Source organism: Diaporthe batatas, assembly GCF_019321695.1.
Source record: "Diaporthe batatas strain CRI 302-4 chromosome Unknown Contig00003, whole genome shotgun sequence".
In the NCBI taxonomy this organism is placed as follows: domain Eukaryota; kingdom Fungi; phylum Ascomycota; class Sordariomycetes; order Diaporthales; family Diaporthaceae; genus Diaporthe; species Diaporthe batatas.
The window spans coordinates 7,473,428-7,491,166 of NW_025408550.1; the positions used below are offsets into that span (position 1 = coordinate 7,473,428).

Consider the following 17,739-nt stretch of genomic DNA (forward strand, 5'->3'; position numbering starts at 1 on the left):
CTTGCACGGGCTTCGGCGCAAGAGACCGCACGCTCGGGGTGTGAAAATGAAGTGAAGAATACCGGATAGACTGGGAATTATGGGACCGGCGCAACAGACTAGATTGGGAACAAGGCCTTGGCTCTGACGGAAAACGTAGCCCATCTTGATACACGCGTACATGCGAAACGACTTTGACCTTTTGGTGCCAAGTTGACCGCCCTCTCCACGAGACTTCAGTGTTGGCTTTGGGCTTCCGGTGCCCTCCACGGGTGGTTGCCTGCTCGCGCGCGGTCGTGACTGAGTGGTGGGCCGAAGTACAATCACCAATGCCCTGCCAAGAGGCATATCCATACATTGCGGCTCTTCAGGATCGTTGCTGACGAGGAACAAGAGCGTGACGGGGCCGTGTATCTGAGGCCCAGGTAAAAGGATTTGGGCTGCTCTGCTCAGGGGGGTGGGTGAGTGGGTTGTCTGGCGCCTGAAAGAGCATGAGGGCAGGGATTTCTAATTTTGGGTCCGTCTACAACACGCAGGACCCGGCTACCATGATGTACTGAAGTAGGCACATGAGGACAGGAGCAAGTCTGCGGGAGGAAAGGAGGGAAGGAGACTGGCGGTTGGTCGATAATGCACGTTGCGGCAAACCGGCGAATGACTCGGCCAGGTGCTTGCCGCGACCGTGCATATGCGCAAGGGATATATATATGGCCGCATCGATTCGCTCGCTGCGCGCCCCCCTCATGCAATATTCTTTGGGCCACGAGTCCCGCTGACACGCTGCAATCCTAAGACACGCGTATGCATTGATAAGCGAACAGAGAATCCCTAAGACGTTGAACATGAGCGAATGCTGCTGGGCTGTGCGGGCTGTCGCGGGCTGTCGCGGGCTGTCGCGAGCTGTCTTGGTGCTGCTCGGCAAACAGGGCCTGCCAAGCAAGCGAGGTTGCTCTCGCTTTGAGTCGCACAGTGCAGCAACCTAGAACGGAGGATGCGGCAGCAATCAGCACATCGCAGTGGATAGCCTGACAGCCATGTGTAACCTGTACCTGGCCGGCCAACACGTTGGGAGGGACCTCACGCTCCCCGACCAACACACGAAGACAATCTTGGATGCTCTCAGAGGACAACCCGGGTATCCTTTCTCTTCCGTCAACACATGGGCCGGCCGTAGCATCAATGACCAGACAATGTTTGCGATGCTGCGGCCGATGCTGCGATTCCTGATCCCTCAGGCACCACCCTCCCGCTTTGCGTACTCGTCCTCGATGGCTTCCTTGTACTTCTCCTCGGGTGACCGTGGATCCTCATCAGGGTTGAGCACCCCTTTCTTTATCAGTTCTTCCGGGGACGGCCGGTGTGCAATCTTGTCGTTGAGGGAGTCAGCACGCATGTGCTTCTCGAGCTGCAGTGCCCCGGAACCGTGAGCGTTAGCTTTGACACGAGGGCGTCGGGATCGGGCATCGGGGTGCAGTCCGCGTGGGAGGGACGAACCTCCTTCTGCTTTTCGACAAGTGCCGGGGCAGCAGTTGTAGCCGGCAGGATGTTCTCTGGGCGATAAGAACGGGTTCAGTCAGCTTGAGCAGTGGCGGCAGCAACTGGCAGGACAGGGCACGGCTGGTTGCTTGCTTACTCTCGACGAGCTCTGCGCGGTCTGGGCGCTGGGCCAGCTGCTTCTCGAGTGAGTTGCGACGGGCAGCGTTGGGGTGAGAGATGGGCGTCTCATCGACTTTGGTCGCTTCGACCGCCTGGGGGTTGTTCTCATCAGCCATGTCGTCGTTATTCTTCGTAGCACTGCGTAGCAGTCGATATCTTGCACCGGCGGATGTTGTCGAGCAGCTCGAGGAGGGAGCGGGGGGGGGGGTAGAACAAAGCGGAACCGAAGCAGCAGGCCGCGTTGTTTTGTAGCATCGGAAGCTCAGCACATCCGGCCCCTAAGTGAGCAGTCCCCCCCCCATTCTCCCCTCCGTTGGTGGAGTAACATCAGGGGGGTTACAGACTGCCCCGCATTTATAGGGATTACTAATTAATATAATAAAAACGTATTTTTAAAGAAACATTATTTAATTAAATTATTTTTAATTAAATATATATTTTTTATATTTTTTAATTTTATTATTAAATTAAAATTAAATAATTAAAGTTTTAAAAAATTAAAATATAATATATTTTTAAAACTTAATTTAATTAAATTTATTATATAAAACTTTTTATAATAACTAAGTTAATATTTACTTACTTAATAATTATATCTACTTATTTAATTTTTTTAACTACTTACTTAATATAAGAATTTATATATAAGGTTTATATAAAACTATATATTTAATTAAGATTCTTTAAATTTTTAATACTTTTAATATAAACCTTTTTTATACTTCTTTTAATACCCCTTCTAACATACCTTCTAATATACCTTCTAATATACTTTTTAAACCTTTTAACCTATATATATTTAAGTATTAACTAAATATTTAAATACTAATTAAATATTAGAGGGTTAGAAATTAAAAAGGTAAAAATAAAAACTATATACTTTCTAACTTTTTAGCTTTCCTTCTAACCTTTTAACTCTTTAAACTTTTAACCTTTTAATATTTAATTAATATTTAAATACTTAGTTAATACTTAAATATATATAGGTTAGAAGGTATACTAGAAAGTATATTAAAAAGTATGTTAAAAGAGGTTTATACTTAAAGTATTAAAATTAAAGAAAAAAATTATATTATAAGGTCTTTTAATATTAACTTAAAAAGTATTTATAAATATAAAAGATGTGGGAATAGTAGGCTGCAGTGGATTAGCCACTACAAGGCTAGTGGGCCCGTGCCTACGCACGGACCAAGCTTAGTCAGCAGGTCTGGCCAACCCAACTGGGCGCTTCGCCGCCCAGCCAGGCAGACCTCTAACCAATAATAATACACACCACTTCACCTAACTACTTACGTATAAGCTAAGCTAACCGATAAAAGAGTTACTTAAAAAAATTAATATTAAATAAATAATTAATAGAAATTAAATAAATAAATATAATTATTAAATAAATAAATATTAATTTATAATAACTTTTTAATTTATAATATATATAATATTATTTATAATTAAAAAATATTTTTTATATTAATATATTAAATTTATTATATAATTTAAATATAAATATAAATTAATTAAACTTTTAAAATATAAAATTAAAAACTTATAATTATAATTTTAAATATTTTTATTTAATTATTTTATTTTATTATAATTTAATTTATTTTATTTTAAATTATTTTAAATTATATAAATATTTTTATTTTTATAAATATAAACTTTAAATTAAAACTTTAAAATTTAAATTTAAAATATTTATAAATATTAATATATTTAAAAGTAAATTTATAATTTTTAACTTTTTTAAAAACATATTAATTATATTAAATATTAATAATTATTTTTAAAATAAATATTTATTTTATATAATTATAAACTTAATTATTAAAATTATAAATTTAAAATATTTATAATATTAAAATATAATTATTTTATTTTAAATTATATTTTAAATAATTTTATAAATTTAATAAATAAATATTTATTAAAATAAAATTTAAACTTTAATTAAAAATAATAACTTTATTTTTATTTATTTTTATTTATTTTTATTTATTTATATTTAATTTATATAATAAATTTAAAACTTTTATATAAATTATTTATATTTTTTAATTTTATTATTAAATTAAAAGTAAATAATTAAAGTTTTAAAAAGTAAAATATAATATATTTTTAAAAATTAATTTAATTAAATTTATTATATAAAATTATTTCCTTTTAAATATAAAGTTAAAAACTTATAATTATAATTTTATAATTAGGTTTTATTTAATTATATTATATTATTATAACTTTATTTAACTTTATTTAAGTTTCTTTTAAACTTTTTAGTTTTTATTTTTAAAAAGTTAAATTTAAAAGGAAGCCTTTAAGTTTAAATTTAAGATTTTTATAAATTTTAATTTCCTTTAAATTAAGCTTATAATCTTTTAGGTTTTTAAAAATATATTAATTATTTTAAATATTAATAACTTTTTTAAAATAAAGATTTATTTTATATAATTATAAATTTAATTATTAATAGTTATTTTTTATTTATAATAAAATTATTAAATTTATAAATTTAAAATAATAATAAAATATAATTACTTTATTTAATTATTTTTAGTTTAATAGATTAAATAACTATATTTAAATAGTTTTACTTATCTTTTAAGTTTATTAAATAAATATTTATTTAAATAAAATTAAAATTTTATTTATAAGAATAATAACTTTATTTATATTTATTTTAATTAATTTATTTAAGTTATATAATAACCTTATATATAATACTTAATAATATTAAAATTAAATAACTTATAATTTATAATAGTTTTAACTTTTAATATATTAATTTAAATAAATTAAATATAATTTAATATATTAATATAAAAGATATATTTTTAATTATAAATAATATTATAAATAATTAAAATATTATTTAAGTTTTATAATATAAAAGTTTAAAGTTTATATTAAATAAAGTAGATTTAAAGAATAGAGTTACTTAAGGAAAAAAGGAAGAAAGGAAGATTACTCTTTAGGTTTTAAAGTAAAAGGTAATAATATAATAGCCTTATTAATAAAGGGATCTATAAAGACCCTTATAAGACTTATTTACTACTCTTAATTTCTAACTTTAATTATAATTATAAAGTTATAAAAGTTTTATGTAATAAATTTAATTAAATTAATTTTTAAAAGATATATTATATTTTATCTTTTAAAACTTTAATTATTTATTTTTAATTTAATAATGAAATTAAAAATATAAATAATTTATATAAAATTATTTATAATAATTTTATAATTATTTATAATAATTTTATAATTATTTATAATATTATTTATTATTAAAAATATTTTTATATTAATATATTAAATTATATTTAATTTATTAAAAATTAAAGTTATTATAAATTATAAATTAATTTTAATATTAGTAAATATTATATATAAAATTATTATATAATTTAAATTATATATAAATATAAATTAATTAAAATAAATAAAAATAAAAGTTATTATTTTTTAAAAATTTTAACTTTATTTTATAAATAAATATTTATTAAATAAAATTATTTAAAAATGGTTATTTAAATTATTAAATTAAAAATAATTAAATAAAGTAATTATACTTTATTATTTAAGTTTATAATTTTAATAACTTTATTATAAATAAAAAAATAACTATTAATAATTAAATTTATAATTATATAAAATTAAAATTTTATTTTAAAAATTATTATTATTTAAAATAATTAATATATTTTAAAAAATTAAAAATTATAAATATAATTTAAAATATATTAAAATTTATAAAAACTTTAAATTTAAGTTTAAAATATATAAAGTTTTAATTTAATTAAAAATAAAAGTTAAAAACTTAAAAGAAGTTTAAATTAAATTAAATTAAATTATAATACAATAAAATAATTAAATAAAAATTAATTAAAATTTTATAATTATAAATCTTTTAACTTTATATTTAAAAAATTAAAACTTTTATATAATATTTATTAATATTAAATTAATATATAATTTATAATAATTTTAAATTTTAATAAATTAATAATATTAATTAAAATTAAATAAATATAATTTAATATATTAATATAAATTATTTTCATTTTTAAATTTTATAAATAATTTATAAATTAAATAAAATTAATAAAAATAAAATTATTATTTTTTAATTAAAGTTTTTATTTAAATAAATATTTATTTAATAATTTTAAAAATAAATAAAATTATTTTAAAATAATTATTAAATTAAATATAATTAATTAAAATTTAAAATATTATTAAAAAATATAAATATTAAATAAAAGTTTATATAAAACTTATATTTAAAAATTTTAATCTTTAATTACTTTAAATTAAAAAAAAAAGGTTTACTTTTTAAGTTTAAAACTTTTTTAACTTATAACTCTTACCTTAAGTATAATATATCCCTTAGTAGATTTACTTATAACGAGTAGCTACTATTAGCTATTTATTCTACTATCTAATAGAAGCCTCTCAATCCCTGTCGAAGCTTTGTGTGACGTTCATATTTGGCGGAGTTCTTTTACTGCACCCCGGTCGACATAACCTTCCCTAGTGAATTAGCTGGCCCTTTTTGCTGTTTAGAAGTGAAAGAGTTTCGGTAATATCCATGACTCCCCGATGAAAATCTGTTCGATTGGATTGGCAACGCGTTACCGTTTTCCAGTAGCACTTCTTCCGATTGCTGCCGGCGCAACTCCACGCTGTCATTGCCCGCTTGTCCCGTGTTCTCGTTGCCGGTTCGTCGTTGCTCGCGCGTGATCTTCACTTCGTGCGTGACCACAATGACCGATCCGATACCCCTCTGGATGACTGGCCAGAAGACTGGGAGAGAGGCACAAACAGCCGCGAGATCCACTTCCATACATGATAGTACTATTGGTGTGGTTCCATACCAAGTCGGGTCGAATGTAGGCATAGTGGCGGCACGCGTCTCCACGATACTTTGTAGTCGCCATATAGAAAGCATGTTCACTCTGGAGTCGAATTAGCCACACAATCCCAGTTGGAGTAAAGGGTTCACGTACACTCCACCGAGGACGAACAGACCCAAAAGTCCCCAGTATGAATTTTTCCTCATGCCCTGTTTGAAGAACATGGGTACCGCAATGGCAAGAACGACGGCATCGAGAAGCATATTAATCGCGGCATGGCTCTCGTACGTCCCTACGAAGCTCTTGACATCCAGGGACCCATAGCCGTACCGCGTGGCCGGTATCTCCATCTTCCAGAACCCAGAGACAGGTACTGCTGGCACCCAACCGATGATGCTATACGCCAGACCCCAGAGGATTGTGAACACAATTGTGGCAAGAGTGGCTACGAAGAATTTTGACCCCTTCTCATAGATCCGCAGGTACTGAAAGAGCAAAGCCAGCTTGATGAACCCTGTCGAGCCGGGGTATGTTGCATTAGCTATCCAGAAGGCCTATCACAGATTAGTCCTCAGTCAGAGCCGTAGATCGGAAAAGGTGCTTGGGGAGGATGGACATTACACGTAAGTACCCCTCAAACTCCCTCGCGGACAAGAGCAGCAGGTGCTGACCCATGCCTGTGGTGGTCATGACACATATTGATACACTTCCAGTCGTCACGGAAACCTGTAGGAGGTATCAGTATGATGGCGTACAAACATTTGGTTGTCATGGCAGCCCCCTGGGAATATAGGCCATATACCTACCTAGGTAGGTACTTACCAAGCTGAGTGCCAGAAACATGTCATCCCACCACGGGGACTGCATCTAGTTCGTGTCAGTTGCCTTTTATGGATTCCAAGGTGATGCATCCACTCTGGCATTCCAAAACAGGAAAGACCGAGGGGTCCGTTGGAAGGGCAGAATGGTACGAACGATGAAGAAACGCGTATATAACCTGAAAAAGACGCAAATGGTGGTGAGCATCTGGAACGAGATCACGATGCCCAGTATTGCTGCTCGTCGATTGAGTACTGGCTGCTCCTCGCCCAAGTTGTCCACAACTCCTATCAGGTCAATGAGAGTAGACATGTCGTCACTTCTTGTGCCGGCAGGAGGTTGTTGTGCTCCAAGGATGCGTTAGCAGAGGCAGCCCCAGGGACTTTGACCAGCGGGGACATGCGGAATCCAGGGAGGCAAGTCCAGAAGCCCAAGAAAAGAAAGGTATTTCTACTGGGCGGGGGACCGCATGGACGAGTTCTTGGACGGGCACACCCACGAAAATATACGTGTATTAGCGATGTGCCGCTATTATATGGCCGCAGAAAAACAGGTCAGTGTCCCCCGCCCATCCCCCTGCCCCTCAGAACTTGGGATGGTCAAAGCGACTCTTAGTCTGTGACAGCAGACATGTAGATCGCGAACCAGGACAATGGGCTCGACCGCCACACCGGCAGCTGTCGCGCCAGCGACAGCTCTCCGCTGCGCCTACAGCAGCGGGGCATCGTGTGATCTACACCTCCCGCCACGGCCTTGCGGCGTTGCATTGCGGTATAGCTAGTGGGCTTCAGTTCGCGTCTGGGCTATTTCCCTAGCGGAAGAGTCTCCGAAACTTTGTTTCGCGGGACCTACAAGAAGACGTAGGGGGTGGACAGTGTGATGTACCGGGCAGGGATGCCGCCCCAGGTCGTCAACCGTGCACATGCACAGTGATGCCCAGGTGGTGAAGAAACAGGGGGCTATCCAGAACCATGCTCCTGAACAGCACATTTGGCTACACTCTTGGCTTTGCTCTATGTACAGCACTCGTAGATACAAAGCTCTCTCGTCCCACGGAGTAGACTCGGCAAGCTCAGACCTCATAGCGGCGCTGTGATCTTGTCACTTAAGCCACGATCCTAAGTTCCTATGGGCCGCCCGAGAGGAGGCCACACACTGGACGTGGGTGGGAGGGGCGGACCGGTTGTCCCTTGAGACGAACCTGGCAAGGCCTGGTCATATTGATGTCCTCTTGAAGTTTCGCTTGCCTTGCGCCGAAGCCGTGGGCACCTCGATTTGACCAAGGATGTTAACTGCTTGTTCCAGGATGCCTCCACGACACATTGCCACCCTTCCGTGACAAATAGGGATGGTGAAATGGTGGAATGACCCTGCCGTGAAGAAAAATGTACATCCAAGCACTCAGGGGGCCTGGATTTACAGTACATATGTACTCTCTCTGCTCTTGCCTGTGCAAATCTCTGATCCCTTAGGATCTACCAGATTCTTGTCCAGCTTGGCTGTGTCTAGCGAGAAAGAGGCTGAACTGAGTTGCAAAGAGGACGGTTCTGGCCAGATGTACAGTTGTTCCCTTTGAGACAAGTCGCATTGGCAGAGGTCGATAGAAAGCAGACCTAGCTAATGATCTAGTCCTTAGGCGGGACACCTAGGCACGTGGGCAAACCAGAGAGCTGATTGCTTAGAAAGTAAACAGAAGAAGTTGAGTTCCTGACCCTAGCAAATACCAGCCAACGCCAGATGCGCAATGCTGCTATACAATGCAATAACTCGGCCGTGAGGAAACTCGTGAGATCCTGGAGCAGCGATCATCCGACCGGTGCCCGCTTCGTTTATTTTTGTTCTCTCGGTGTCCCCTTCCAGACCGTGCCCCATGCCAGTATCCCAAACCTCTCATCACTGTCCCTGAAGTTTCCATGTTACTTCTTTTCCCAATTGCCCATTAGATACGAACCGCTTCTCCTTTCATGTGGCTGTAAACCCAGACGGAGTGGAAGACTTCGTTTTCTCTGGGAGGACTAGTCGGCCACAAAGCCTAACCCACCGATCCGCCTACATGCCCTTCAAGAAACGTGCAATGAGCGATGAGTCACACGACGCATGTCGTCGTCCGGACTGAGTCACCACGGACAGTGACTGCTAGCACTTGAGATCACCCTCACCCCCCACCACCGGCGATGCCAAGTCCAAGTCCGACTCTGGTGCTGACTGGATTCGCCCCCGTGGCCGTGCCCGTTCTTTCCCTCAGTTTCCGGCCCTCCATGAGACCGCGGAGCCCGCGCTTCTGTAGTCCGATGACACTGCTGAACTCACCGCTCCAAGCCTCGCGATATCTGCCCCGCCGTTCTGAATCACTCATCTCGCTGGCACTCCATTCGCTCCCACTCACGCTTGTTGTCGCGGAGAGCTCATCGGATGGTGGGCGTCCAGTTTGACCAGGGACAGAAGTATTGATGCGCAACGCAGTGGCCCTGTTCCCGGCTCCACCATTCGCGTATAGGTCGTCCCCAGTGGTGCCGTTCGAGGCACCCTGGAGTGTACTAGAGTCATTGCCCGTGGAGTCGAGGCCACTCACGATGAAGTAATTCGGGTTGAGCGTACCATCGATGCCGCGCCCGCCACCTGCTGCCATTGCAGTGGCGTTGAAAATGGCTGCCGCGTTGCGGTTCTCGAAGAGAGTGTGAAGACGATCGACAATGGCCTCTAAGAGGCCGTCGATGCGGTAGGGGCGGGAGATCTGAAGCAACGAGCAGAGGATCTGTGGAGTGCAGAGCGGGGAGCTCGGCGCGGGCAGGCTACTCGTGTAGAGATAGTGAAGAAGCGCTTGGACGGTGAGGTAAGTATGTGGAAGATAGAGGCAGCGAGGGCGTGAATTGGGAGGCATCGTTCGTGGTGTGGGCGCGGCGTTTGGGTTAGCCGTTTCCTGGCTGGGGCCGGCACCGGACGGCCCCATTCCTGAGGGTCCTGAGAAGCTGCCGCCTGACGATGAGCCCGCCAAAGTCGTAGCTGTCGACATGTCTGTGTCTCTCGACATGGTTCGCGTCGCAGGTGTGATGGTCATCATGGAGCTCCGCACACCACCACCCGAAGCGCCCACCGATCTTAGCGTCACCGAATCGCTCCCGTCCTGCATTGCAGTGCCCTCTCTTAGCAACTGCACAAAGTATGGTCCCCATCTCCGCGCTATGATCCTCGAGTTGATCGGTATCCGCTCGCCCCCTATACAGAGTATGTCCATATCTGCCAGCTCGCGTATGGCCAATGCTTTCTCGCCCAGCTCCTCACTCGTTCTCGAGTGGAACCGGCCTCCGGCAGTGGCCCCGGCTTTACGAGCCAAGCTCAAGCCAGGGCCGGTATAAGGGCCGCTTGCCGAGATGAAGCCAGACATGGGGCTGACCTTGCGCGGGTTGTCGTAGAAGCCAAATGCTTCCAGCTCGACCATGCATACATTAGTGAAATTGATGCGGCGATGATTGTAATCATCAACCAAGCTCCGTTTACGATGGCCCAGAATCACGAAGGTGTTGCGACGGTTCCAGAGCACGCCTCGATTCCAGCTGCCCTCCTTGAACACGTTTCCGCCTGCGTCAATACGCATCCACTGCAGGTTGCGCAGGTCCAGAGCCCAGAGTGCGTATTCTTGCTTCGAAGACGTAAGATATGTGCCGCTGACCACAAAGTAGGTATCGATAACACCGCCATTGGGGAACCTAAGCCCAGGCGGGGAATACGCGTTGGACATGGCCTTCTCACTGAGCGTCCCGTCGCTGGACCGCACTTGCAACTCAAGCTTGACGTCGAGAAAATTATAGTTGGAGTATATGAGCATCGAAGAGCCTGGCTCCCGGGCTTCCTGGCTGATGCCACTCTCTGACCGCTGAGTTCCGTTGGTGTTCGCTTTGCCAATCTTGGCGGTCACAGCTGGAGGCAGCGGCGCGCAGACGCTCCTGTAGGCCCCACAAGATTTACCCAAGGGTTGTGTCGATGTCCACTTCAAGGACCGGAGATTGAAGACGCTTATCTGTTCAATGTAGTGATTCGCACCGTCTTGGCCCCCGACCACGACCATCTCCGCACCGCCTGTGCCGTCAATGTTAATCCCGATGCGGCCCTCGTTGGTGCCGGTGGAGGGGTTGTGTTGGAGCGCCGACAATGGAGCTTTGTAAGATGCAAACGTGGCCGATGATGGTAAAACGCAAGCACAATGGGCGTACCGGCCTTGCGGAGCGTCCGAAGTCGGTATGAATGTCCACTTTCTCGTCGAAACGTCATATATGTAAATATCGGACATGACAGTGACATCGCCCTGGCCGTCGACGGCCCCGGGAGATGTTTGAGCTGGTGACATGCCACCATAGCAAACCATCTTGGTGTCCCCAAGTGCACACATGGAGTGGAAGTATCGTGGAGGGGGAATGTCGCCCGACGTTTCAACTTTTGTCCAATGCCGTCGGATAAGATCGAGCTCGTACAAGTCCGACGTGAGCGGCGTGGGCCGACTCCTGGAAAGGATCCTCCCGCCGAACACGTACAGCTTATCCCCCACTATTGTCGTGGTTGCGCCGACCAAAGGATGCGGCTCCCTGCCAGTTGTCCTGTGCACGTTGCATAGCAGACCCGACGCTGGCGATGATCCAGCGCCCATGGCTGGTGTTCTTGCTTGGTTGACGTTGGGCGAGGGCCCTGCAGAACTCGGGCCAATACTCTTTGGGGTCAGGGAATCTTTCTGCGACTCGTCCCCTCCGTTTTGCCTGCCGCCGGGCCCCGCCATGTAGTTCTGCGCTTCCGAGCTGCTGGAGTCCATGGTACTCGTCCGGCTGTCTGTCTCGGGCTCGCTCGCCGGCTCCGGGTCGTTATAGTCGTTTGTATCGAGAATTGTGGCAAGACTGCTCTGATGCTGGTGGTATGACACCTGAGGGATGGGGGAGCCTTGAGGGCCCTGGGGGCCCTGGGAGCCCTGGGAAGCCTGAGAGCCGTGGACAGGCTGGGACCCTTGGGGGGAGCGAGGTCGCGGGGACTGAGGATGAGAAAGTTGCGGCGCTACGGGCGTACCCGGGCTCGGTGGTGGTGGCTCTGGGAGAGGCTTCGACAGGCTGTTCTGGAAGCTCAGACTGCGGGCATGCTGGTGGACTGGAGGCGCGGGCGATCGACTCGAGGTACTGATGGGCGCAGAAGAGGTGCCGGGCTCGGGAGTCGGCGCAGACTGTTCCCTGTTGTGCTTCAGGACCAACTGAGAGGGCTGCCGCTTCAGCTTAGCGAAGCCCCGAGAGAAGCTGGTCAGAATATCCGAGGGCGACTTGTTTGAGGGCGTGGGCGGTGGTCGATCTCGGATTCGAAGCTCGTCAATCTCGCTCTCAGAGTCGGAGAAGCGGGAGATGTCGCCTCCCTGACTTCCTTGGTGCTGGTGACCTGCATTGTTCATCGTCGTCAGCTCGGCAACCGCCGTCGATCGTCGGCACGGCGAGTCGCTACACCCGCCCACACGGCAGTCGCCGATCTCGATGCCCGCCACAGACTGGAGACTGATCACCGGGCGGGACGGGGAGAGCCAGAAAAGCTTGGGTGCGGTGGTGCGGATGCGGAAGGCGAGGGTATCAGATCATGGCCGCGGAGGGGAAGGGAGTTAGGAATGTCATGGATGACCATGTGGAGAGGAACAATCGGTAATGACAGACGGACAGACGGACAGACAGATAGACAGCCACAGACCGCCACAAAAGGGGCACGATGGACAGACGACGGGAATGAAAAAAGACTTCTGGAAGCAGTGCGGTGAACAGGGGCTTTATTTGGGGCGACAGGGGCAGTCATGTATCCCAGATGAGTCGAGGAGCGAAGCGACCCACGGCGGTGGGACCCACGCGTGCTGCGACCAGGATCATACCCAAGCGGGCGAAAAGCTGCCTACCACTTGGAGGGGACTCGGGAGCTCGGGACGATCCCAGGTGCAGGGCAGCCTACAGAACAGGTAGCTCTGTGGGTACGTATCTGGACGCAGTGGTATATGGGAGGCGTGGGATTCAGGGGAGAAGGCGAGAAGGGAAGGGGAGGGGTGGTAACACGAGGAGGAGGAAGAGGATGACGATGATGGGCCCCAGGCCAAGCATGGGGCGATGAACGGAAGGGTCGAAGCTTGAGCCGGAAGAGGGGGGGAGGGATGAGTGAGTGTAGTGTGTATGACTCTCTCTCTCTCTCTCTCTCTCTCTCTCTCATTCTCATCAAGATCGCAGCTTTGGGTGGAGAGGGGGGGGAGCCGGACCTCGACATGCTCGAAGCGACAGCCTCGGGGCTACCAAGGGTCATGATCATGGCTTCCATGGCGGACAGAGCATGCCACGGTGACGGGTGAAGGGGGCAGAGGGTGCTGGGGCGCAAACTGACAGTTTGTGGACAGGATCGGGGTTGTACCTTTTCTCGGCACAGGGCGAAGATCCTGGGCCCTGCACTGCAGATTTCAATTTCAACTTTGGCCCCGAGGATGGCTTCCAGAAAAGAGGGCCGAAGGTCTCGTCAACAGGCTTTCGAGAGTGTCGTGGGGCGGGAAAAGGCTGAAGGGGTTTAGGGAAAGGTTGGTCGGAGATTGCCCCAGAAGACGACGGATAGGTCGAGCTTGGCCTGGGCGCGTGTTCACTGTTGCGACGTTGGGAAGTCAGGAACTCCGTGGCAGTGGGGCACGCACAGACGAAGGTGCCAGTACCACAGCAAGTAAGGGACGGGACGGGACTGGTAGGTCTGGCCTGCAGCTGGTAGGTTGGTGCTGCTGCATACCTACCGCGGAGTAGCTACCTAGGTACCTACTTGGTAGGAGGTGCGGATACCCCGTGTACATTAACAGACCAGTCTGACAAGGAGGCACGGCCGACCCTGCAGGCTGGTCAAGGTTGGCAGGAGGAAGGAAGGCTTTCCTCCTAGTGGGACAGGCGATGTGAAGGTCGCAACTCGACTTTGCTGTGCACGCCATTCAGGCTGTTGGGAGGTCGCAGTGGGGGTGGGTTTTGAGGAGGGGGAGAGCAAGGAGGAATGTGGCGTCGCAACCACCTGGTGCAGCCGTCTGGTGCTTTTGGCAACGGTTTTCGCCGTGTCGTGGGGGCTCGCCTTCCTTTTCGCCCTGTTCAAAGGCTTTGTCTTGCTCCTCGGCTGCTGGTGCGGTGCTGTGGCCCCTATCCGGCTGCTCTCTCAGGCACCCGACCTAGCGCCTGCAGCCGGCTGCTGCCAGCTAGTAGAGCATCTACGGACGGGTCATGTTCAGTGTCTACCTGCCTAGGTGCCTAGGTGCCTGGGTGCCTGGGTGCCTGGGTAGTGAGTGGGAGGGGTGGCTAGGGCCCTAGGGTTTAGAGGACATATTAGCGGGCATCCAGGCAGGTTATCTATTTGTCTATCTAGGTGCCCAGGTGCCTGTAAGTAGGTGGTCGGTCTATCTGGTTGCACCCATGTACTAAAGGACCTAGGTACCTACCTACTTATTAGGTACTTTAGGGCCTGTTTATCTCAACCCACCCCCGCGACCCCTACAAAAACCCATACCTCCACGATGAGGGAGACCCTGCGGATAACCGAGGCCATGTAGCACCCGTCCTTTTTGGCTGCAGTTCCAGTCTCTCGTCAGGAGGTCTGTGCCTGGCTGATGATGGGAATCCTTTTTGGTGCCTTGTCTTCGAGGTCAAACAATGCTTCCCTAGCTACAGTCCAGTGCGGCGTCAGTTAGAGAGAGAGGCATTCATCTTGTTTTACACTCTGCCTGGAATACCAATCCAAGACGCCGAGCCTTCCATGGCATTGCTCTGCCGGTCCAATGCCGGCCTCACTCAAGTTCCCCCTCCTCCCACTCTCCCAGATTCACAGATTCCCAAATTCCCGGATTTCCAACCACTACCAAGACTTCGTAGGCCAGTAGGCCAATCCCGTGAAACCGTGTTCTGGCCCACGACCATCATTATTGCCGGGTTCAAAGATGAGGGAGCCACGGGCCTGGGCCACGACTAACAGGCGCCGCAACTGGTCCCGCTTCATCCACGTGTCCGACGACCAAGCCCGTCGCCGTCCACTTCTGTGCACTTCTTCATTGCCCAGAGACCACACCGTTAAGCCTTGTGGTGTCGGACTGGACTTACCAGCAGCGTCAAAGCATACTCAAACGAAACGCGCTGAAGTACCCGGACACACATACAGCAAATGTCCCTTCGTGCGATGGGATGCAATGGCAAGCCGCAACCTAAGTTCCCACATGAAGGCCGCCCAGTCAACTTTCAAGCCGTTAAATCTTGGGGTCAGGAACGTCGAAGTTTCGTTCAGCACTGTATTGTGTCACTCCATTGCGCCATGGAAAGACTACTGTCTGTAGCCTGGCTTGTTCCCATTTTGTGGTTTTCAAATTTGGCACTTTCAACTACCACTACTTCTTGCAAGTGTGCGGCACGCATTTCGGAGTCACAACTCAAAGGTCGGGCTCCGGCAGGCGATATTCCGTCCGGAGCTCACCCAAACATGCCACCTGAAGCAGTGCCCACAACCACGGTGAAGCTTGTCCACTGTCTCCAGCCACGTCCCGGCCACGGAGACGCGAGCCCTCGTGGACCGCGCCATGCATCGGCCTTGTCTCCGCACCTATATGCCGGCGGTGGCCTTCTCCTTGGCCAACGGGGTGAAACGCAGGTAAGGCTTAACGATGCGGAAGTCGGGGAACAGCTCCTTAGCCTGCTCGTTCTTGACAGAGGGGTGGACAATGACGTCGTCGCCGGGTACCCAGTTGACTGGAGTGGTGATCTTGTTTTTATCGCCAGTCTGCAGCGAGTCGATGACGCGCAGGATCTCGGCGCTGTTGCGACCGGTGGAGGCGGGGTAGGACAGGATGGTACGAATGGTCTTCTTAGGGTCGATAAAGAAGACGGAGCGGATTGTGAAGGCAATACCCTTCTCATCGACATTGGTAGTATCCTGGTAGTCAAGCCTAACAGATGGGGCAATGTGTGTCAGCGAGTCATGCCGCCGCACAGCCGGCTAGGCCTTGCGTACCGCGGCGAGGGCCGTGGACGGGACTCACATGTCATAAAGGTAGGCAACCTTTCTCTCCTTGTCAGCCACGATGGGGAAGTTGAGGGTATTGCCACTGATCTCCTTGATGTCGGCAGCCCAGCCCTCGTGCGAGTCGACAGTATTGGCGCTCAGGCCCAGCAACTTGACGCCGCGCCTCTTGAACTCGGGCTCGAGACGGGCCATCTCGCCAAGCTCGGTAGTACAGACCGGGGTATAGTCCTCAGGGTGGGAGAAGAAGACGACCCAGTTGTCACCGACATACTCGTGAAGGTCGATTGGTCCCTTGGTGGAATCGGCCTTGAAGTTGGGGGCGACGGTGCCCAGACGCAGGCTGGTGAGGACAGCGCGTTAGTCGCTCGTCCCACAAGAGACAGGCGCACACCCGCGGTTGTCGGTGGGGTATGAACAGGAGCTGTAGGTGGTGGTGAGGGGAAGGAACTCACGGAGCAGGGCGCTGATCAGCCATGATGAGCGTGTATGTGTATGTACGTGCTTATGTATGTGTGCTTGTTTTTTCTGTGGAGGGGTGTCTTGAGCGGACGAGGAGGCGGGAGCAGCAAGGAGGGCCGGGAGCAGAGATATGTGTGTCAACGTTTGCAAGCACGGAAAGGACGGGCAGCGGGATCGGGGCAGCCGCTGCTCAAATAGACCAGCAGCCGCAGGTTCGAGGGATAAAGGGGACCGACCAAGACATGACAAGCGACCAAGCGGGATGGATTGGAACGGCGGGGGCGGGGGGACATTGGCGCGAGCTTCGCCTAGCTCTCTCTCCCTCTCCCTCTCCCTCTCCCTCTCACTAACCTACTGCTACCCAGGTACCTAAGTAGGTAGGTACCTAGGTAGCGTAGAGTGCGGTTGACCCGTCGAGTGACAACCAAATCTGCCCATCTGGTCAGTCTGGGTCGGTCAGGGGAGGGCAAGTCCTGCGCTTCAACTGGGCCCGTTGGTTGGTGGCACCACCGCTGAGAACCACTCACTCCCCAGGCCAGGCTCCTCGCCAGTGATGCCCAAGTGAGGGAGAGGCAAAAGGCGTAATTCTTGGGCTGATGGTGAGATGGCTGCTGTTGATCAGGCTGGCAGTCCTGGCGGCTCTGTCGCTACTGTCGGAACCCACAGCAGTGGCAGCTGAACGGGCGCCCCACCCGACAAGCGTGGGGCCACCACGATGGCGGGGTTGCAGCTTGATTACGCCATCAGCAAGCTCCATGATTCGCCATTGAATTGCAGATACATTACATGCTTGAGAAGGTACCTAGGTACCTAGGTAGGTACCTGGGCCGCCGTGCGGGTTCCGAATCCCACGTGGTCCTACATAGGATTTGGACACTGAGCTCCTCCGCATCCGGAGACGGGTCGTGGGTCCAGCAGCTTGCAGCCACGCTATTATCAGACAGCACTAGCCAGATGC

The 17,739-nt window shown here is 46.2% G+C and overlaps 4 protein-coding genes across 4 annotated transcripts; all 4 read right to left on the reverse strand.

Annotated features, from left to right (window-relative positions):
* Positions 1-1,210: 1,210 nt before the first annotated feature.
* On the reverse strand, positions 1,211-1,751 carry KVR01_003440 (uncharacterized protein; the record flags this gene model as incomplete). Its single annotated transcript, XM_044793314.1, has 3 exons — positions 1,211-1,384; positions 1,474-1,529; positions 1,613-1,751. The coding sequence occupies 3 exons, from the start codon at positions 1,749-1,751 to the stop codon at positions 1,211-1,213; spliced, it is 369 nt and encodes a 122-aa protein (XP_044648455.1).
* Positions 1,752-6,130: 4,379 nt separating this feature from the next.
* KVR01_003299 (uncharacterized protein) lies at positions 6,131-7,349 on the reverse strand (the record flags this gene model as incomplete). Its single annotated transcript, XM_044792243.1, has 3 exons — positions 6,131-6,584; positions 6,636-7,036; positions 7,305-7,349. 3 exons carry the CDS (start codon positions 7,347-7,349, stop codon positions 6,131-6,133), a joined length of 900 nt encoding a protein of 299 aa, XP_044648314.1.
* A 1,630-nt stretch (positions 7,350-8,979) lies between these two features.
* Positions 8,980-14,333, reverse strand: KVR01_003659 (uncharacterized protein). Its single transcript, XM_044787219.1, has 2 exons — positions 13,707-14,333; positions 8,980-12,707 (listed from the first exon to the last, which is right to left on the reverse strand). Exon 2 carries the CDS (start codon positions 12,100-12,102, stop codon positions 9,457-9,459), a length of 2,646 nt encoding a protein of 881 aa, XP_044648674.1. The 5' UTR covers positions 12,103-12,707; positions 13,707-14,333; the 3' UTR covers positions 8,980-9,456.
* Positions 14,334-14,909: 576 nt separating this feature from the next.
* KVR01_002167 (uncharacterized protein) lies at positions 14,910-17,429 on the reverse strand. Its single transcript, XM_044792552.1, has 3 exons — positions 16,775-17,429; positions 16,339-16,662; positions 14,910-16,245 (listed from the first exon to the last, which is right to left on the reverse strand). Exons 1-3 carry the CDS (start codon positions 16,795-16,797, stop codon positions 15,903-15,905), a joined length of 690 nt encoding a protein of 229 aa, XP_044647182.1. The 5' UTR covers positions 16,798-17,429; the 3' UTR covers positions 14,910-15,902.
* Between the last annotated feature and the right edge of the window lie 310 nt (positions 17,430-17,739).